At 44.0% G+C, this 23,083-nt stretch overlaps 3 protein-coding genes and 1 long non-coding RNA gene across 6 annotated transcripts in view; 2 read left to right on the top strand and 2 right to left on the bottom strand.

Moving 5' to 3' along the window:
- The window catches only part of LOC121700216, a 1,725,899-nt gene that overhangs the window by 44,071 nt on the left and 1,658,745 nt on the right, over nt 1-23,083 (top strand).
- Nucleotides 829-4,533, top strand: LOC121700314. The gene is made up of 3 exons (XR_006027177.1): nt 829-1,329; nt 2,336-2,473; nt 4,336-4,533. It is a non-coding gene; the product is annotated as an uncharacterized LOC121700314 (long non-coding RNA).
- On the bottom strand, nt 5,335-20,314 carry LOC121700285 (5-hydroxytryptamine receptor 3A). Its single transcript, XM_042083175.1, has 6 exons — nt 20,160-20,314; nt 18,971-19,134; nt 17,849-17,893; nt 16,872-16,981; nt 13,997-14,169; nt 5,335-5,459 (listed from the first exon to the last, which is right to left on the bottom strand). The coding sequence occupies exons 1-6, from the start codon at nt 20,197-20,199 to the stop codon at nt 5,422-5,424; spliced, it is 570 nt and encodes a 189-aa protein (XP_041939109.1). The 5' UTR covers nt 20,200-20,314; the 3' UTR covers nt 5,335-5,421.
- tsen54 (TSEN54 tRNA splicing endonuclease subunit) overlaps nt 17,948-23,083 on the bottom strand; it is a 13,026-nt gene continuing 7,890 nt past the window's right edge. For 2 of the 3 annotated variants that reach the window (XM_042083082.1, XM_042083084.1), the window contains 3 exons: nt 22,680-22,740; nt 22,315-22,428; nt 21,152-21,745 (listed from right to left, as the gene is read on the bottom strand). In XM_042083082.1, coding sequence (XP_041939016.1) covers nt 21,595-21,745; nt 22,315-22,428; nt 22,680-22,740 — 326 coding nt within the window. In that variant the 3' untranslated portion in view covers nt 21,152-21,594. Of the gene's footprint in view, nt 17,973-21,151; nt 21,746-22,314; nt 22,429-22,679; nt 22,741-23,083 lie in introns of those variants that run through there. The other variant, XM_042083083.1, reaches the window with a different exon arrangement.

Below are 23,083 nucleotides of genomic sequence, written 5' to 3'. Positions count from 1 at the left end.
TGTCAAACACTGTCCACTCGCCTATGTGATGTACCTCTGGTTTATACATCCAGTGTTTATGTATCTGGATGTGTTGCTATCAGAGCAAGACGTTAGAGATGGCGCATGACATGCAGTGATGCCTCGTATAAAAAAATAAAAAAACGCTATTTAAGCACCGAAATGAGGCACTGAAATCCACGTTGTTATTCGATGCAGTTACTACCGTTTGCGTCGGCACCGGTGCCATATTAGAACCGTGTTTTGGTGCCCAACCCTATTTAGCAGACAGTTTTATCCCAGGCAACTTACTTATGTCAATTATATTACAAGGACCATTGTCCACGGAGTAACTTGGGGTTAAGTGTCTTACTCAAGGGCGACTAAGCTACCACTGCACACAGTGTTGTGCCTGAACGCGTTCATTGAACGATAGTTCATGAACTCGTTCATATTTTGAGAGAACGTGAACTGAACGTACTGTATTACTGCCTGATGAACGTTACTGTGAACTCGTTCATTCTGGTTTCTGTGAACGGCACACTCTCACACACACACACAAAGGATGACTGTGTGTAACCCTGAAAGTATATTTCCCAAACCTGATAGTTATTCAAACGAAATACAACAGAGGGCTTTTTAACCTACAAGGCCATTCTGGTATGTTCAGATGTGTTCTCTGCTGTATACAATGTTTGAGGTAACTAGAATTGCGTTTCCGAGGAACTGCAAGAGTGGGTTTGATCAGAGGCATGGAACTCGGCTTCATCCAAGGATTCCAACGGTACCTCATTTATGAAAATCGGACATACGAGTCAAAAGTTACATGCACACACCTTCACAGACACAGACAGCCCAGCCCATTAGGCAGCTACCAGATGGCTTAGAACTCTGCCAGGAGCAAGCTGTGATGTCATAATCGAAATTCAAATCCTGAACATTCAGCCATTCATTTCAGTGGGGAAATTGAAATAACGCAAAAACGACAAGGGGCAGCCACACGACAAATGTAAGCAAGCTACACACCGGTTTGGGCCTGAATTTTTAGAGTTGGAACCGTATCGATAGCTCAAACGGTCTAGGAGCAGTAGTCTGTGCAAAACATGGGTGAAGGGGAATAATAAATAAGAAACCTTAAGAAGAACAACAGTGGGCTTGCTGGATCAAACCCACTAATAATAATAATAATAATAATAATAAGAAAACTTAAGAAGAACAACAGTGGGCTTGCTGGATCAAACCCACTAACTAGAATTGCGTTTCCGAGGAACTGCAAGAGTGGGTTTGATCAGGTGCAGTTTGGGCACACGGACCAAATCTCTGCGAGGAATTTCTCTGGGAATGCTGAAGGTAGGGGTGATCTACCTCTCTGGCATGTTTCATTTGGTCCTTGGTTAAAACATAATGTATGTTTTTTTTGCACAAAAGCATCTAATACATTTAAACATAAACACAAACAAATGTGACTTCTTGTGAAATCCCTAACTGCAACTTTAAGTTTATTTGGTTTTTTTTTTTCTTTCAATTAATTTACTGATGCAGCTAGGGTGACCAGACGTCCCGAAAAATTCGGGACAGTCCCGATATCCAAGCAGTTGTCCCGAATCCCGAATCCTGCCCTAATTGTCCCGAAAATTATACTCAATCAGAATACTGAGTAGTTATTTTCTGATAAACATTAAAAACTGTCCGTAGAGAGGTTGAGTCGACTGCATGCAGCCCCCGACGGCAGCTAAGTGTCTGGATGCAGCCCGGCTACTTTGTTTCTTTTTGACGTTCTATAATTAGGCGCGAATATGCACTGATTTCGCGAAGCCGAGGACATTGTGCAGGCAGCGCAGCAGGCAGCGCAGCAGGCAGAGCCAGCGTGTGTGCAAAAAAATACGGCGGAAGTTCGGCCTAATGTCCATGTCGTTTTAACATAATCTACTTAATCTAACAATTATTTTGTATTCTTACTTAATGACCCATAATTTTGGCAAGGCTTGTTATTAGCGTTAGGCTATTATCCTTATTCTGAAATGTCTGATTTGCACTGTTACGCAGTCATTGCTTTTTTTTTTCCCACAATGACATTTTGAGTTCATGATTTCTCTGTTGTATTTTGAGGCAGACTTGATGTTTGAATAAAAAATGTGTTTTGGTACAGGTTTGAAAATTCGCTGTAAGCCTACCATCCCACCCCCCCCCGCGCGAAAAAAAAAAAAAAGCGTCCCGAATTTCAGCCAATCTCATCTGGTCACCCTAGATGCAGCTAGTGCGACCACTCTTTACCAATCAAAGCTAGAAAGACAGAGGCAGCACAGAGATACAAAATGAAGTAAACAGTGTTAATCCACTTGGCTACTGTCTTCAGGTGCAGGCAGGTCTTCCCATGATGCTTTGAGTGATCGGAGGACGTGTGTGTCCGTAACGCCTGCAGCTCAGCCAGGATGAGGCGCAGCAGAGACGAATCGTCCTCCTTCCTCTCCATCGACGGAACCACTCCTGTGCCGTAAGCTGTGGGGGAAACCAGACATTGGGGGCAGCCGTGGCCTACTGGTTAGCGCTTTGGACTTGTAACCGGAGAGTTGCCGGTTTGAACCCCGACCAGTAGGCACGGCTGAAGTGCCCTTGAGCAAGGAACCTAACCCCTCACTTCCCCCCCGAGCGCCGCTGTTGTTGCAGGCAGCTCACTGCGCCGGGATTAGTGTGTGCTTCACCTCACTCTGTGTTCACTGTATGCTGAGTGTGTTTCACTAATTCACGGATTGGGATAAATGCAGAGACCCAATTTCCCTCACGGGATCAAAAGAGTATAGACCCTTTCATCAATAAAAACAAAAACAATGCTTGAACGTTCTATTTGGTTCCCAATCTACTTCCTCTGCATTAAGATAACATATGGAATGTTAAAACAGAAGCCTCTTGAAAGGGTCTATATACTTATACTAGAACACTTATACTTACTTATACATGACTGATACAGACATTATTACTACATTATTAGACATGATTACTTGATCAGCTGGAGACTTCGCTCACTGTCATGCACAACTGACAGACTGAGAAAGTAATTTGTCCCCAGGGCCATTGAACTGTTCAATGCTTCGCTAAAGGGTAGAGGAGAGATACTGTAGACTTCTCTGCATAGTCTGTCTGCCTCTTCACCTTCTCCATGTTTGTGTGCGTACTGTCCACTAGCCTACTGTTTTACTGCTATGCTGTTTACATGCTATATTAGCTGTTCTCTAGACTTTATTCTTGCACTGTTGCACTGTTAGACTTACTTATTTGCACCATCACCATACCATGCATAAGGAACTACAGGCTCAGTCCCTGCCCTTGTCACTGCAAGCGCCTCATGCTTGATCATCCTTAAGCACACTATGTGGATGTATGATTTAGTTTTTTTTAGTATATTTATTATTTTGTATTTTTTTTTTATCTTCTACTGTCTCTCTTGTGCAGTGGAGTTTTTTATATTTATATACTTATATTACTTTTTCTGCTGTAAGCGCATGTTGTGTGTGATGTCTGTATGCTACTGAGACCTTGAATTTCCCCTTGGGGATCAATACAGTATCTACAGTGTATCTATCTATCTATCTACATTTCTTTTTGGTTTCTTTGTTTGTTTAACCTCACACACACACAAAATACAAGCTTTTGGTAGCGCACACACACACACTACTAGTACTACTGGGGAAATATATAAATGAGCATGTAATAGTAGATAACTGGATATGGCAAATACTAAATTGCACTAATATAGCACTTACATAGCACTAATATTGTACTTAAGTAGCACTTTTATTGGTGGCTTCCAGGTAAAAACCCCAGCAAAATCGGGCATGAAAAATGGCACAGGTACTTTCATTTTCGGATTTCCATTTTCGTATTCCGCCTTCAGTTTGTCAAAACAAAGAACGGATAGCGGTTTCTTGTTTTTTCCTTTTCCAATTTTGGTTTTCCACATTGACTGTTTTGGTTTTCCACATTGACTGTTTTGGTTTTCCACATTGACTGTTTTGGTTTGACCTTTGGTGTGATAGATAGATAGATAGATAGATAGATAGATAGATAGATAGATAGATAGATAGATACTTTATTGATCCCCAAGGGGAAATTCAAGTCTCAGTGAAGTATATGAGATATGACAACATTTTGATATCATACTGGTGGCTCATGGATGGGAATGGTAGGTATGAGTCCCCTATCAAGAGATCAAGAAACTATCACTAAGCTTACTTCAGAGATAAAGGGAGATTTCTGCTCTGAGAAGTTGCCTTCACCGAGATACCTCAACTTTGGTTGTGGATACGATGAAGCAGACTCACCTGGCTTGCTGTCCTCTCGCCCATCTCTCCTCTGTAGGGTCCTCCAGGTGAGAGCGTTCGCATCACACTTCGAGGCCATCCGCATCAGGAAACTGACCGTGATGGTCTCAATGATGCTGCAGCCCACAAACAAGAAGACCCCAGTGCAGAACATTCCTGTGGACATGGAGATCGAGTAGAGTTGTGTTCATGGCTGCCCACTTCCCTGCCTGAATAAAAACCCTGTGAAGGCTGACCCTTGTTGCTTGCTTTTAAACCAATCAAAATGATACCAAAAATGACATTTTACCGTGACTCGAAGAGCTGTAAACAGTGTTGTTAAAGGAATCATATGTAAGAAATGTATTTCAATTAATCATAAAATGGCCCTGGTATGTCACTAGTACTATGTACTAATCACGAAGTCGTGGTTCGGCATCCGGGTTGGCAACCTCGAGTCAGGGGGGAGGGGAGGGGATACACCACTCTACAGTAATTTGAAAGTGGTTGCAGTACCAGTTTTGGCCACAATCTTACATATGGTTCCTTTAATGGTGGGCAGCCGTGGCCTACTGGTTAGCACTTCGGACCTGTAACCAGAGGGTTGCCGGTTCGAACCCCAACCAGTAGGCACGGCTGAAGTGCCCTTGAGCAAGGCACCTAAACTCTCACTGCTCCCCGAGCACCGCTGTTGATGCAGGCAGCTCACTGCGCCGGGATTAGTGTGTGCTTCACCTCACTGTGTGTACACTGTGTGCTGTGTGTGTTTCACTAATTCACGGATTGGGATAAATCCAGAGACCAAATTTCCCTCACGGGATCAAAAGAGTATATATACTATATACTTAAGGCTGTGTGTACAAATCTGCTTGGACTAGTTTGAATGTTAATAATCATTTTAAATCATTCAAGTTACTTGTGTGTGTGTGTGTGTGTGTGTGTGTGTGTGTGTGTGTGTGTGTTAGACTGACCTATAACAGGAGTTTTCTGGTGTGTGGAGGGCAGGATATCGTGGAGGATGAGCAGCAGAACAGAGATGGCCAGTAGGATGGTGACTTTGAAGCTCAGCTTCTCCCCTCTGGACTCGTTCATGAAGAAGGACACCAGGTCCAGAACCAGGAAGACCAAGACGGGAACCAGGAAGTTAATGATGTACAGCTGGGGCATCCTGGCGATGGTGATCTGGGCCACGGAAACACACACACATGCAGCAGAGGATGGAGAACTCTGGTGAGTTATCAAAAGAAACACACACACATACACACACGCACAAACGCACGCACACCGCACGCACGCACGCACGCACGCACACACACACACACACGCGCACACGCACACACACACACTGTACACACACACACACACACACACACATACTGTACACACACACACGCGCACGCACACGCACACGCACGCACACACACACACACACACACACACGCACACACTGGAGCCCATGAAGGTCCATGGTGGGAATTATCTTTTTTAAAGTTTGGAATTTATTTTTAGAGACTTTTGCAAAGTCAAAAGTGTTGTGAGGGAGCGCAAAAGTCATTGCGAGGCAGGGTCAAAGTCTGTGGCCTAGTTTGCTCAGCTCCCCAGTGCTAACTTACTAAAATGGACACCAATTGAACAGCTAGCATTAGTATTATGCCCCCTGCTAGGGTCAGGGAACTATAACAAAGCTAAATAAAGCAAGGGCAAAATACGGCAGACAACGGTGGATAAATTTGAAAATAATCAATAATTTATTATAATTAAACTAGAACATAAATTAATGCAAAAAGCAATGTTCTAAACAAATAGCAAGTGAAGGCCAGAAGGCCAAAAACGAAGCCGCCCAATTTCCAGGCCTCTCTCCCAGATTCTCACTCTGAGAGGGACTGGAGACCTGGACGTAGTGTGCGCGAGAGCGGAAAGCGGAGAACAAAGCGTAGCGTGGCAGCGGTGGCGTTCTGCGAGGAACCAAAAAAACGAGCCGGCCCCCGGAGTGACGTCAACCAACCCCTTTTATAGGGCTGGTCCAGCAATTAAGCCCCCTGCTGGAGTGTCTGAAAAATACAGAGAGACAGCAGGAACACAAAACAGCTAGGGACGTAACATTAGCTCTGGACATACTATAACCAGGCAGCTAGCTTTAGCTTTGCATAGTATATCCCATACTGTAGCTAGAGAGCTAAAGTTAGCTTTGCATAGTATATCCCATACTGTAGCTAGAGAGCTAAAGTTAGCTTTGCATAGTATATCCCATACTGTAGCTAGAGAGCTAAAGTTAGCTTTGGATAGTATATCCCATACTGTAGCTAGAGAGCTAAAGTTAGCTTTGGATAGTATATCCCATAGCTAGAGAGCTAAAGTTTGCTTTGGATAGTATATCCCATAGCTAGAGAGCTACAGTTAGCTTTGGATAGTATATCCCATACTGTAGCTAGAGAGCTAAAGTTAGCTTTGCATAGTATATCCCATAGCTAGAGAGCTAAAGTTAGTTTTGTATAGTATATCCCATACTGTAGCTAGAGAGCTAAAGTTAGCTTTGTATAGTATATCCCATAGCTAGAGAGCTAAAGTTAGCTTTGCATAGTATATCCCATACTGTAGCTAGAGAGCTAAAGTTAGCTTTGCATAGTATATCCCATACTGTAGCTAGAGAGCTAAAGTTAGCTTTGGATAGTATATCCCATACTGTAGCTAGAGAGCTAAAGTTAGCTTTGCATAGTATATCCCATAGCTAGAGAGCTAAAGTTAGTTTTGTATAGTATATCCCATACTGTAGCTAGAGAGCTAAAGTTAGCTTTGCATAGTATATCCCATACTGTAGCTAGAGAGCTAAAGTTAGCTTTGGATAGTATATCCCATAGCTAGAGAGCTAAAGTTAGTTTTGTATAGTATATCCCATACTGTAGCTAGAGAGCTAAAGTTAGCTTTGCATAGTATATCCCATAGCTAGAGAGCTAAAGTTAGTTTTGTATAGTATATCCCATACTGTAGCTAGAGAGGTAAAGTTAGCTTTGCACTGTAGATAGCGATGTTGGAACTGGAGAGCTAGCGTTGTTGTATACCAGAGATTAAAGGCTCCCTAAAGAGTTTTTTTTTTTCTTAAAACAATGCTTTCAAAATCATTTTGATGGCCCATAAACTCTTAACCCTCTAGGCGCCACAGTCGAGTTTACTCGACAAGATGCGGTACTGAATAAAACAGCCGATTTAGTCAAATAGGGCGTCATATTTCGTTCGACCTCCACTCCAGTCCGAAAAAGGTCATGCTTTAAACAAAACTTTTGAGCTACAGCGCATTGAATCAGTGCGTGCAATACCAGAGCTACTGTGCGTGTGAGCCAGTTTATCAGAGCGATATTGTCAACGTCAGCGAGTATTTGCATTAGATTATCGTCTAATGGCATCAAAAAAGTTTACCCGAAATGAAGTGTTGGGTCTTCTATTCGCGGACTCTGATTCTGAAGGGGAATATCTGCCTTCAGAAAATGACGGTGATTCGTTTAGTGAGGCTTCAGATGCGTCCCTGCCTTGCAATGATGCAGCTGGACAAAGTGAGAGTTTAGCTTACACCAAGCACAAACGTTGAATTGTTTGCCCAATGTCAGTGGTGGGAATAATGTTTCACGGGGTCAGAGTGTTCATTGTTAGAAGTTAGCAGGGTGTTAGTGGTGTGGCGAATGAGGCTGGAGGTAATGTCCATGTAGCGCTAGCTTCTGTCTTCTGACCGTGTGCCTCTCCGCATTCGCGGCGACAGTAACGTGGTGGAGCCTTTGTCTAATGCCACTGGGTATGTTAGACGAGGTCGAAGTGCTCATAGGACAGTTAGGGGGGAACGTAGAGGCAGTGTGGGGAGTCACAATGAGAATGACAGTAGGCCTAGTCCAAGCTGCGCAAAAATTCTCTCCACTCGGCGCGCGCGAGGCAGATCTGGCCATGCTGCTCGCATGGTGGAGGTGGTGACACGGGGCAGGGGAGCCATTAGGTCATGCATAGTCTATCACAAGATGATGGGAATGCCGGCCCTGTATGGATAGGGATAGGGAGTCATTATCTCTACAGCAAAAGGCTACAGCTACCTGCTACATAAAAAAAAAAAAATGTCAGACATTTATTAGTAATGATTTACACTGTTGATTTGCTATCTATTTCCCTGATCAGGACATACACTATGTGTTCCTTTTTGTGTGTTCATGTCCTTGTGATGTGTGTGTCTTTGTCAGCTAAGAAAAAAACAAAAAAACATCAACAAAAAGAAAAAAAATACTAACCATTGTCTCGTCTTGTCTCGTCATCTCACTCCTGATCTGTGCCTTGCCGTGGCAAGTGAGCTTTTGAACTAAACAGGTCTTGTCTACTTGTGTTTGTGTGTCATCTGAATAATATATATGTGCCCCATACATGGAATCAGAGTGCCTACTGTATGTAGTAAATGGAAAATCTCTACAGCAAAAGGCCAGTCTACCGCTACATGCATTTGGTTTGTTTCTGCCATTTATTAGTAATGATTTACACAGTTTGTTCACTACTTACTATTTACCTGAGCATTCAGTATTGTGTAATATAGCATACAGAAGGTGAGGGACATTTTGGGGGGAAAGAAGTGGTGCATTTTATCATTCAAACATGCGACTTTTCATGAAAATTCTATAATCTAAGATGGCCGCCACCATATGACGTCATAATATGCAAATTAGATATAAACATTTAATCTCTACATAAACTTTGGGTCATCCTTAATATTTCTCTAATTTACAGAAAGTCTCTATCTCTTATCACTTTTAAGATATAGCCTTTTGAAATGAAGATGTCAAAATTGATCGTTTCGAAAAAAAAACCTCTGGCGCCTAAAGGGTTAATAGGCCGAACAACGTTCGGGTAGGAACACACATAAACTCTTAATAGGGCGAACAACACTTCCTCCGCACTCTGAGCAGGTCTTATTGCTTGTAATATAGCCATAGTAAGTTGCTGTTCGGGTAGGAACACAAATAGATAGGCTCTCTTTCTAGAGGCTGCTGTCAGTGCATTCCCTCTATATTGTATCGTACTTGTTTATAGAATGTTGCAAAGACGTACATTTAGTTCATTTATTATTGCGCTTCTGAGCAGTAGGGGGACCCTGAGAGCAAATCTTCTTTAGTGCTGCTTTAACAGCTAGCATTAGCTTCGTGCAGTATATCCTATGGCTACAGAGCTAGCATTAGCTTCGTACAGTATTGAGTGTCCCAGTGATGCCACTTCCGTTTGCCTCCATGGGACCTATCTTTCAAAAAATTTTGAACGCCAGTCTATGGCGAAAAATAAATTATTTTCTGGTCCTGGTTGACTTGTGCCTTGAATTACCCATATGATGTTTGTCAATTTTAAAGACAATTTTTCATGTAAAGACATTTGCAGTTTGTTTCGTAACTATTGACTTACAACATTGTGAAAGATCGTAATTCCAACGACTACAAACCCATTAGTCGCGCTAGTGACGTTAGCTCATTCACAGCCACACTAGATTGTACTAGTGCATACCAGCATACCAGCAACAGGTCTTAATTGGGCTTTCCTTGCCGATGAAAATACCATGAGTCAGAGGATTAAACACATCAGGTAAGTTGTATTTGTCCATAGACTGTACATTAGATACTGTTAAGTGACATAGCAGGCAGCAAGATGCAACCGTTAACTAGCATAACAGCTAATCTTATCGTTTCATTACGTTGGTGACGTAGCTACAACGTTCGAGACGAGAGATGTAGTCCACTAAGCGGATTCGCACAAAACCAACATAACTTTTGAAGTCTATCAAGCAACAGTACTTTCTTGACGTGAAAAATTATCTTTTAAATTCACACACATCATATGTGAAATTCATGGCACAATTCAAACTGGACCAAAAAATAATTGTTATCTCTCCATTAACTCCCGTTCATATTTTTTTGAAAGATAGGTCCCTTGTAGCGGCTACAGAGCTAGCATTAGCTTTGTACAGTATATCCAAAGATTGTTAAGGCGGAACAAGATATTTCATCAGGAGCCACTTCCGGGAACCCGGATCACACAAGGGAGGGTCAAAATCCCCCTTTATGCAGAGAAGAGGTAGCGACTGCTCCATTGAAGTCTATGGGCATAGCTCAGAATTTCACCACATATGCTAAGGTCTTGGTTCTATAGAGTTAGGAATGTGAATTTCGTGCACGTTTTCATGATCCTCAAACTCTTCTGAACATTTCAGGTACATTTTTAGCATTTTTGAACATTCCAGTCCGGAGAAAATCGACCTTATATCAGGTGTGCGCTGGTTATTTATGCCGTTGCTGTTGGCCGGTTGCAACGTACGCTCATCAATACGTCAGACTCGATCCCCCATTTCGCGCCAATAGACATGAACTACATATACTATTAGCTTCGTACAGTATATCCTGTGGCTACAGAGCTAGCATTAGCTTCGCACAGTATATCCTATGGCTACAGAGCTAGCATTAGCTCCGTACAGTATATCCTATGGCTACAGAGCTAGCGTTAGCTTCATACCGTATACACCAGCCGGTCCCACACATCCTGGCCATAGGTGAGGTTGTCCTTGGAGACGTGGACACTGATGAGGTCCCACTCGCCCTGCCCCTGGAACACGGTGAGGGACCCCGTCGTCACATCCGAGGAGTTGGAGGAGAGGAACAGACGCAGCTGGTTGACTGTGTGTGTGTGTGTGCATTGTTTTTTTTTTTTTTTTTTGGGGGGGGGTGCACAAGGACACAATTAAGGTTTTACATGATATTTACATTCTGCATTACAGGCATCCAATGCAGCTCTGTTTGCCTTTAAAGACAAAAGTAAATGTAATTTTGTAATGCAAAGAGCACAATTTTCAATTCATCTGACAATAGACCACACTTTCAGACAAAATCCCTGTACCATTCAGTAACTCCTGCCGTTTACATTGGTAATTAAATGACTTGACAGGCTTTTACCTGGCATGCCCTCTAAATAATCTATTAGCAGTGAGGTCACTTTTGAAGATTTTTTGGGGGACTTGGTGACTTTTGTCTGTAACTCTCCAACAGTGGTCCTTATGGAATTGTTTGCCTATATTACCATCCTCCATACTGTACGTGGGGGCAAGATAACCATGGGTCTTTGTCCAAGCATATTTGTCACATTTCCAGATGATTAGAACCTTTTAATAATTGTTTTAACTGTAAATATAGGCATTTTTTTAACAAGTTATCTAGTTGTCATAGACATTCTCTGACTTACAAATGTCAGCAAACTTTCTTTTTATTTAAATTTAGTGTATTCTCTTGTCTTTCCGATGTTGAAAAATGGCTAGAGGATTTAGCCTAACGAGACATAACGAGCTGTAATCATAGGGTGCTAATGTGATGAAAGTGCAATGTTCACGCCAGAATAGCATTACCATAACTTGTAAACAATCTATTTCATGTTCGGTCAGTACTACCGGTTACTACAGGTAATATTTGTCATGGCATGTAGACTGCAATTTGTTCAATAATTATTACCCAGATGTAGGATAGGCTACCCAAAATGCGGTAATTAAAGCCCACAGCATATAATACCACCAAAGCGTGTTGAGTCTTTATAATAACAGCGGCTTATTGTTACATGGTAGAAAATCATGTTATCAAAGAAATAGACGTAACGTAGAAATGCACACAGATATATTGCAACAGGTAATAGTGTAGGCCTATCTGACGAAGACCTGAGTGGTTGGAACGTCGTACTTGTACACTGGGCGCAAAGAAGACTATCCTCACATTTTTCCCTTTGCAACTGTCAAAGAAATCCCATGAACACGGCAGGGGCGTAGACTTGCGTGGGGACCGAAGGACGTGTCCACACCAATGTCAAATTACGACTGAAATGTCCCCACCAATATTCAGGTTGAAATGGGGAAAAAGCGCTCACATGCGCTACACAAAGACTTAAATCATTTCTCACTTCAGTGCTGCGGATCATCTCGTACAGATCTTGTAATGTGCAGTTAGCCTATAAGGGAAAATCGCGCTGATTTGAAGTTAACTATATAATAACACCATATATATAATACTACCAGTGAGCCGCAGTCTCCTGCGCAGCATGGCGCAGCGCTTCAGCTTCACTTCACTACAAGGCGAATGAAGTGCATCCAAATCCACTCATTCTTCTCTGTTGAACTCCTTGAGATTTAGGCTACTCATCCAATGTGTCACATGATAGAGCCTTTTCTCAGCTTTTAAACGATGCTAGCTAGCCACTGTTTGCTGTGATAAACAGTTCGTGAGAAAAATAACTTCAAGAGATTTAATAATTATTCTCTGCGCCCATCTCCACATCCATTCGTCTCAGTGGAATATCGTAGGCCTACACACTCTTCACGCAACACATGACAAACCATATATCAGAATAAACAGCAGACCTTACCGAACACAAAGGTGTAATGCATTCCCGTGTATAGTTAGCTGTTCCAGAGTAATCCGGTTTTTAAATAAATAGTAGCAAAATTCAACATGGTCTTTCGGCTTTAAGCATTTCTTAAAACTGAGCTGTGCTTACATCGCCTAGATATCTGTAAATATTAGAATCAGAGAATGCCAGCTCATGGTTAAGAGTTTGTCAATGTAGCCTTAATGATTTCTTTTCACACAAATAGAAAATAAATGTTAAATATAGCCTATATCTGTACATATTAAAATCAGATTATGTAGGCACAGTATAGTTAGATCAAGTTGGACAGTAGCACATTTTAATCATGGATAGTAGTTGTACAGTAGCACATTTTAATCATTTTATATATCTATAGTGGCTGTTGAAAGAGTTGAGTGGCTTTTTTTTGGGGGGGGGGTTAGTGGGTAGTGTCCCTACCAAAGCTCAGACCAAACCTACGCCCTTGGAACACGGGAAGGCCTAGGGTAGCCTATACTATACATCAGATGGCCCAAAGATTAGGCCCCTCTGCATACCATTCAGTGATTTGCATGCAGTAATTTCAACACTGATCTTGATCTAGACTAGTTTATTGATCTAAAGCTACTTTATTGCCAAAACACAACACAATGTAAATGAACTAAAACAAACAATAAAGGACTTAATCACACAAAGTAGGCGTACTATTTTACTGACTATAAAAAATAATAATTATGTAGGAAGTTTAGAACCCAGAATTGACCTCCACACTACAAAAGTGCACCGAATTCAACAAAAATGACTCAATACACTTGGAGGAGGTATGAGTCCTTTCTCTTCCAGGTATCTTAAGATTTTGCCGTAGTATCGTTTCAGTATAGAGCATCGTGATATTTATGGCAGGTATCGTATCGAAGTCATAATTTGGGTATTGTGACAACACTAATTGCCGGTTCGAACCCCGACCAGTAGGAACGGCTGAAGTGCCCTTGAGCAAGGCACCTAACCCCTCACTGCTCCCCGAGCGCCGCTGTTGTTGCAGGCAGCTCACTGCGCCGGGATCAAAAGAGTACAGTATATATACTTATACATATTCAGAGTGATTAAAGTGAAAAGTCTGGAGTGGGGATGTGCTGGACCTCTGGGATACCGCCCCTCGTGATGACTCATACTGTAGAATGCATCTCGTCCAATCAAAAAAGAATACATTTTTTGTAAAATGGTTAAAGTGTCAATCAGATACCACACAATCACCAAACAGCTTGAGTAAACAAACAGCAAACTACAATGTAATCAGTGAAATTAGTAAATAAGCCAACACACACACTTACTTTTGTACAGGAAGGACATGACGGTGAGTTCGCATCGCTGTGTGTCGAAGGGGAACTTGTAGAGATCCATCTTGCAGGTGCTGGTGAGCTTGTAGCTGTCTCCAGAGACGGTGTAGCCAGCTGACAGCAGGTTGACTTGGGTGCTCTCAACATTCCTCTCTTTCATCTCAATGCTGAGGAGATACACATCACATATTCATGCTCATCAGCAGAGCTCTACTGTGCATATACTGTATTACATTTCTACACTTGTCTAGTCTGCCGTGTAAAACCATAGCAGTGAACATCAGGGCAGATAGTGAACATCAGGGCAGATAGAGGGCAGATAGTGACCATCAGGGCAGATAGAGGGCAGATAGTGACCATCAGGGCAGATAGTGAACATCAGGGCAGATAGTGAACATCAGATAGTGAACATCAGGGCAGATAGTGAACATCAGGGCAGATAGAGGGCAGATAGTGACCATCAGGGCAGATAGAGGGCAGATAGTGACCATCAGGGCAGATAGTGAACATCAGGGCAGATAGAGGGCAGATAGTGAACATCAGGGCAGATAGTGAACATCAGGGCAGATAGTGAACATCAGATAGTGAACATCAGGGCAGATAGTGAACATCAGGGCAGATAGAGGGCAGATAGTGAACATCAGGGCAGATAGTGAACATCAGGGCAGATAGTGAACATCAGGGCAGATAGTGAACATCAGATAGTGAACATCAGGGCAGATAGTGAACATCAGGGCAGATAGAGGGCAGATAGTGAACATCAGGGCAGATAGTGAACATCAGATAGTGAACATCAGGGCAGATAGTGAACATCAGGGCAGATAGTGAACATCAGGGCAGATAGAGGGCAGATAGTGAACATCAGGGCAGATAGAGGGCAGATAGTGACCATCAGGGCAGATAGTGAACATCAGGGCAGATAGAGGGCAGATAGTGAACATCAGGGCAGATAGTGAACATCAGATAGTGAACATCAGGGCAGATAGTGAATATCAGATAGTGAACATCAGGGCAGATACAGTCGTGTTGTGCACTCTGGGCACCTAAAAGCCCCGTTTGAAAGTCGTCTACTTTGGATTTAATTTGTCTTAAAGGAGAATTCCGGTTTCTCAAGGTCACCGAGTACTGTTGGTAAAAAAAACAAAAACAATCGGTTCTACCTAGTTTGAGTTGCTGCAGCAGTGTTTTGGGAACACCAAAATAAACATTTACAACTACAGCTAGATTTTAGCGCCCTCTCAGTTGAAACACAGCATAGCATTCTGCTTCTTTTAAAATGGTGTTATGTGAATGGAGTTTATACACTAAATGTCCATATACACTTAGCTATTTCCACATAGATTGTTATGGTCCTACTAGCTACCCCACATACCAATTCAGTTGCATGAAAATGACACAAAAAAATCAAACACGCCTTGTATCATTATTGTCATGGCCTTTTGTTTTGGAGATTCCACATTTTGGGACATTAACAAAGGATTATATTTCTAAAGAAAATACTTATTGATAGCAGGTGTGTCACAGTAAAGGAGTTTTGGGACCCTCAATATCACTTTTTGCATGCTTTTTCTGCAACTAGGGACTTCTATAAAACAAATGAGACTGTGGTACGAACCTTTAATGATTGAATCATGTTTGCCTTCCATTCTACAAAGTTTGGTCATAATACTTTAAGATATGAATGTCCAAACATGGCCTCCAAGATAAGGCCTTTTAGAGAGTGTAAACAATCAAGGGCAAAAAGACTGAAAAAAATAGGATTGAACAAAAATATTTTACAGGTTTTAGTTATGGAACCTAAACACTGTGTAGACAAACTCTGAGGAAAATCAGTGTCGGTGCTGCAACCATTTTCCTGGATTTGTCTGATTTGACACAGAATGACTCATGTACCAATTTAAGTTACTAGAGACAGACCTGCACCAGCACAACGGGAGTCTTGTTACAGAGCAAGCTGGCTCCAGGTGAGCTGTGGGACTCGTACTATGTGAGGCGAGTAAACAACAATTTTTTATCAACATCATCATCATCATCATCGTCGTCCCCAACAGAAAAACGATGTGCTGGATCTGCTGGTAGAGTACCAACTGTAGTCTCATTGTCCAGTCTCACACACACACGCACGCTCGTTTATCCTCAGTTTCAGGGCAAACATACCTCATTGAGAACCAGTAAGAGAGACAACACAGGGAACAATGCAGCTGCAGAGTAATCGAGATGTAAAGGTCAAAAGGTCACTCGGTTTGATTCTGCCTTTGGGTGAACACTGGAGCGACATAGAGATGTAAAGGTCAAAGGTCACTCGGTTTGATTCTGCCTTTGGGCGAACGCTGGAGCGACATCGAGATGTAAAGGTCAAAGGTCACTCGGTTTGATTCTGCCTTTAGGCGAACACTGGAGCAACATCGAGATATAAAGGTCACTCGGTTTGCGCACAGGAAGTGACGGATCCCGCAGCGCACAGGAAGAATTTGAATCCACAAGCATTTCTCCATTTTTAACACACAGGTAATGGAAGCTGTGATGCTGGCCACACTTCATAGGTGGAGAATCATCATCAACCCCCCCCACACACACACTAAGGTAGGCAGCTGAGTCGGATATCTCACCTCTCCATGATGATGAAGTCGGGTCTCCACAGGTAGGTGGCGCACACGCACACACATACACACACACACACACACACACACACACACACACACATCTCACCTCTCCATGATGATGAAGTCGGGTCTCCACAGGTAGGTGGCGCACACACACACACAAACTCACACACACACACACACACACACCTCACCTCTCCATGATGGTGAAGTCGGGTCTCCACAGGTAGGTGGCGCACACACACACACACACACACACACCTCACCTCTCCATGATCATGAAGTCGGGTCTCCACAGGTAGGCTTTGGGAACACTGATCTCGCTGATCCCACAGAAGTCCTTTGGGTCCCAGCGGAGGAGCTCGTTTACCCAGAACTGCAGAGGAGGAGAAATACAGGTGAGGAGGAGAAATACAGGTGAGGAGGAGAAATGGAGGTGAGGAGGAGAAATACAGGTGAGGAGGAGAAATACAGGTGTGGAGGAGGAATACAGGTGTGGAGGAGAAATACAGGTGAGGAGGAGGAGGAATACAGGTGAGGAGGAGGAGGAATACAGGTGAGGAGGAGAAATACAGGTGAGGAGGTGAGGATTGGTAGCAGTATTACAGGTGAGGATTGGCAGTGGTGGTAATACAGGTGAGGATTACAGGTGAGGATTGGCAGCAGTGGTAAATACAGGTGAGGATTGGCAGTGGTAATACTAGCTAAGGTCTCCTCTTCACTGTTTCTCATATGTTATTTTAATTGCTGTAAGTTGCTTTGGATAAAATCATACAGTATGTGTACAATGTACATGTGAGAGGAGGAGAGAAAGAAGGAGAGAAGGAGGAAAGATAGAGAGGAGGAGGAGAGAAGAGGATGAGACGAGAAGAGAGAAGGAGGAAAGGAGGAGAGAAGATGAGGAAAAGAGAAGAGGAGGAGAGAGGAGAAGATGGAATGGAGGAGAGAAGAGGAGGAGAGAGGAGAAGATGGAATGGAGGAGAGAGGAGGAGGTGAGAGGAGAAGATGGAATGGAGGAGAGAGGAGGAGGTGAGGGGAGAAGATGGAATGGAGGAGAGATGAGGAGGTGAGGGGAGAAGATGGAATGGAGGAGAGAGGAGGAGGTGAGGGGAGAAGATGGAATGGAGGAGAGAGGAGGTGAGCTGGAGAAAATCCTCTAATAGCTTGTTTGGGAAACCATGACAACTCTAAGAGAGCCACACACGGCGACCTCTAATGGAGACGGATCGGACAGACTACTCACAACAGTCAGCAGCACTCCGGTCGTGAAGCTCTGGAACTTCTCATCCTGTGGTGAAGAAGCAGAGAAACGCACACCTGAATGAATCACACACACACTTTGTGTGCGCGCGTGTGTGTGTGTGTGTGTTCTTTCCGTCAGATTTCCCACAGAAGCACACATGAATGAATCACACACACAATCTGACATCTGACAGTTCAGTGTGTGTTACGATCGCGCCCCCTGCCCCACCCCTCAAGTGGATTTGTCCAAGCCACCGCATAGACTCATCACGTCTACGATGACGTACACACACTGTTAAACGCCCGGCTCATGGCACAACACAAAAGAGGCTGACAACAAACTCCAATAAATAAATTATATTTATGTAAAGTGAGCTATAATGAATGGTAATGTCTAGGGGGTGAATGGACGCGTGTTGGTCATATGTAAGTGAGTAGCAGTGGTTTGCAGTGCGGTGTGTCAAAAATGTGTCTGAACGGTGGGAGAGAGAGAGAGAGATACAAGGGATGGCGATGATATATAGGCCTACACCGGCGCCAGGTGAGGCCAATCTCCCTTAATTAGTCTCCCCACTGCGCCAGGTGAGGCCAATCTCCCTTAATTAGTCTCCCCACTGCGCCAGGTGAGGCCAATCTCCCTTAATTAGTCTCCCCACTGCAAGCCGCCAACCTGCCACCACGGGTGGCCACCACGGAAAACGGCAGACGGCCCGTAGGGGGCAGCAGAGGGGCGTCACACACACACACTCACCACGTCTATGATGACGTACACACACACACACTCACCACGTCTATGATGACGTACACACACACACACACTCACCACGTCTATGATGACGTACACACACACACACACTCACCACGTCTATGATGACGTACACACACATACACTCACCACGTCTATGATGACGTACACACACACACACACTCACCACGTCTATGATGACGTACACACACTCACTCACCACGTCTATGATGACGTACACACACACACACACACACACTCACCACATCTATGATGACGTACACACACACACACACACACTCACCACGTCTATGATGACGTACACACACACACACACACACACTCACCACATCTATGATGACGTACACACACACTCACCACGTCTATGATGACGTAGAGGTAAAGGTCTACAGTGGCGTAGGTGGGAGTCCTCCAGTCCCTGACAGGGCGGGTGGCTGAGAGGCTGTAGTTGTTGGATCCCACCCCCAGGTGCTCCAGCAGAGACAGGTAACTACAGTTAAGAGACTCCGAACACACTGCACCTGAGACACATCACATCCTATATGAGACAGGTAACTACAGGTAAGAGACACATCACATCCTATATGAGACAGGTAACTACAGGTAAGAGACACATCACATCCTAAATGAGACAGGTAACTACAGGTAAGAGACACATCACATCCTAAATGAGACAGGTAACTACAGGTAAGAGACACATCACATCCTATATGAGACAGGTAACTACAGGTAACACTGCCAAAACTACAGGTAATACTGCCAACACATTAATGCATCCCTTGAACGGGAACCACTTCCTGTCAGATCGCGACATATACTGTCAATCAAAAAAAGTCCAGCCTCTATGACGGTTCCTCCAATCATCATACAGAAGCTCGGCGTCCGGGCCATCCCACTGTCCCATTAACTCCGTGCTTCCCTGGAAATGACGATTTTGTGGCGTTTGTCCAATAGAGATCTAGCTTTTCTGCACTGAGATCAGCCCACTCTGTAGTGCCATTAAAGGTCCAGTGAAGCCGAGCGTCTATGGGGTTTTTTGCGTGTTTTTTTGATGGATCGTGTCGTCACAGCAATGTATTACGGGTGCGAAATCACGATAAATGACCGGCAAAACCTTATTGCTGAACAAACTAGCCATGAAGATGAACATGTTTTCAGCATGTTGTAGTTGGAATAGTAGGCTAAAAGCTAATGCAATAGTGTTATTTGATGCGATTTTCCGTGATATTTTAGGAGGCTGAGCTTCCCCTGTAGTCTAAGAGCAATCGCCTCTGACACACACACACACACACACACACACACACACACACACACACACTGTAGTCTAAGAGCAATCGCCTCTGACACACACACACACACACACACACACACACACACACTGTAGTCTAAGAGCAATCGCCTCTGACTCAGACTAATTACGCTTTATACACACACATACACATTATACACTTTCAAAACTTTGGGGACACTTAAAAAGTCCTCACATTTCTAAGGGACCCCAAACCCAGAGGTATATACTCACACACACACTTAAGTGCAGACTCACCCATGGCAGCCGTGAGACTCAGTAACATCCACAGACGCATGGTCACCTGTCCACCTGTGCGTCTCCCTCTCAGGTGAGTCTCCGTCAGGTATGAGTCCCAGACCACTCAGGTGAACCTCTTATACTGTCTGCTGTGGTCCAGGTAGGCTTGTGACCACACACACACACACACACACAGCGACTAACATAAGGTCCCTTTACCACAGACACACAGAATGTATATGTACATAAATACAATTGTATACCTGACAGACGGGACTGAAAAATTAGGTCACATGGACACACAAACACAAATATGTTCAAGCAGCCATGACTGCAGGCGGCTCTGCCTGAAACATGACGTCTCTCTCTCTCTTTAACACACACACACACACATGAAAATAATGCGATAAGCCGGAATGCTTGTCTGTGTGACACACACACACAGGCGTAGATATGCTTAAACAGCCTCATGTTTGGCTGTCAGGATCAGGTATCCCGATTGTCCATTATATTTGGTCTCTTTCCAGACAGTGCAAAAGGTTAACACAGCTGCCCAGTGTCTGATGAATGCCACGGAAACACGAGACCGCCAGAAAATATGATTAAGGACAACACACACACAAACCTGGACACAAACACAGAAAGAGAGAGAGAGAGAGACGCTCATTTACACACAAGGACAGACACACACTCACAAAACAAACAACACACGTCAAGTTGATATACTCACACACATTCACAAAACACACACACACACACACCAAGTTGATACACTCGCACACACCCAATCACGCAGCCACCCACACACACTCAAAACATACACACATAACAATAATATGCACACATACAGTATATGCTGACTGAAAGACACACACACACACACACAACATTAATACACAGACACACACACTGTATGCTGACTGATCAACATCAACTGGGATAACTGTCGACATCCCCAAAAATCACAACATGCCTCATCATAAAACTCCAAGACACACACACACACACAGTAGGGTCCGCAGGTTGTTTTTATTGCATGGCTTAGTTGAGGTGGTCATATTTACATTGATCAGACTGCTCAGGCCTTCCTGGTTACCTGAGACGGATCGACACGTTTGCAGAACTCACAGTGCTGATGACTGCCACACCCGTGCACACACACACACACACACACACACATACGCACACACACACACACACACACACAAACTCACACGCACACACACATGCGATGTGTAACCCTGAGAATATATCCATTATTTGGCAACCAATGATTTGTACACATTTGCATGCGTGCATTTGGCATTGACTGCGTGTGTGTGTGTGCGTGATCGTGTGTGTGTGTGTGTGTGAGATCGTGTGTGTGTGTGTGTGTGTGTGTGAGATCGTGTGTGTGTGTGAGATCGTGTGTGAGATCGTGTGTGTGTGTGTGTGTGTGTGTGTGTGTGTGTGATCAGCGGCACACATCCACAGGCAGAGTAAAGTCCTTAAAGCTGTAGAATGAGATGTCTCCGTGGTCAACCACTGCAAACGTCACGGGCACCTCACCACTCTGGAAGGACAAACTCTTCACCACCTGGAGATCAGGCACTGGCCCTTCAAAACTACAGGAGATGAGACAACACACACACACACACACACACACACACACAGACACACACACACACACACACACACACAGACACACAATGAACTCTCAGAAAGCTAGAAGCTCAACTGTCGACACAGGAAAAACAAGAAACAGTTCTCCGGCGGAATACAAATGGAATCCAGAAAATTAAAGTACCTGTGCCGATTATGCTGGCTGTGGTGTGCAGAGGTGTGTGTGTGTGTGTGTGTGTGTATGTGTACCTGCAGACACACATGCGTGTGAGAGAGTGTGTGTGTGTGTGTGAGTGTATGTGTTTGTGTGTGTGTTTGTGTGTATGTGTACCTGCAGACACACATGCGTGTGAGAGAGTGTGAGTGTGTCTGTGTGTGTGTGTGTGTGTACCTGCAGACACACATGCGTGTGAGAGAGTGTGTGTGTGTGTACCTGCAGACACACATGCGTGTGAGAGAGTGTGTGTGTGTGTACCTGCAGACACACATGCGTGTGAGAGAGTGTGTGTGTGTGTACCTGCAGACACACATGCGTGTGAGAGAGTGTGTGTGTTTGTGTGTGTGTGTGTACCTGCAGACACACATGCGTGTGTATGGCTTGCCCGGGTTGCTCTTCTTGTAGTCAGCCACTGTGTCAGGCTGGTAAACATCGAAACTGATCTTCCATTGTGACGGGATACTCAAACTGAGACACAGGAAACACACACACACACAAAAAGAAATTAAATCTGACCTCAGACACATCAAGGCGGCCTACCACAAAGGCAATGGCCAGTGAGAACAGTATGGAATTTTCCAAATAATGACATAATAATGACCTCATGACTCCAAACACAAAGGTTCTGGGTTATACAGAGACAGCAGGTGCTACGATTACAGGTACATGGTCCGTGTGACACCGTTAAGGTGAACTACAGCGTGGGACTGTGGCCTCACCTGATGGCATCGTCCAGTAGCCGTGACGACTGAATCACGCCGATCTGGTGGAGCAAATCACCTAGACAACAGCAGAAAATATTGAACATGAAGGACGCTTTCCATCGCCTGGGCAACAGCAGAAAATATTGAACATGAAGGACGCTTTCCATCGCCTGGGCAACGGCAGAAAATATTGAACATGAAGGACGCTTTCCATCACACTAAATGGAAGAGTCAAGAGATGGAAAACTCTGGGGTGAGCACTTATACTGGCAGCTCATTGGACAATAACTCTGGCACTAACATTCATACTGCCAGCTCATTGGACAAACCTCTGGTACCAACATGTATACTGCTGGTTGATTGGACTAAAGTGCTGACTGCCCTATGATGGGTTCTTGTCTAACTGGCGATATGATCAC

Source organism: Alosa sapidissima, chromosome 24, assembly GCF_018492685.1.
Source record: "Alosa sapidissima isolate fAloSap1 chromosome 24, fAloSap1.pri, whole genome shotgun sequence".
Lineage (NCBI taxonomy): Eukaryota > Metazoa > Chordata > Actinopteri > Clupeiformes > Clupeidae > Alosa > Alosa sapidissima.
Note: the sequence above shows the minus strand (reverse complement) of the source record. Positions and strands in the feature narration are given on the sequence as shown.

Excerpts from the sequence above, each read along its gene's own strand:
- LOC121700285 (XM_042083175.1), bottom strand. The coding sequence starts at position 20,199 with ATGCGTCTGTGGATGTTACTGAGTCTCACGGCTGCCATGG. Across the intron at positions 17,894-18,970 it reads TCTACGTCATCATAGACGTG|GATGAGAAGTTCCAGAGCTT; the intron begins GTGAGTGTGTGT and ends TCTTCACCACAG. Across the intron at positions 14,170-16,871 it reads GACTTCATGATCATGGAGAG|CATTGAGATGAAAGAGAGGA; the intron begins GTGAGGTGTGTG and ends GTATCTCCTCAG.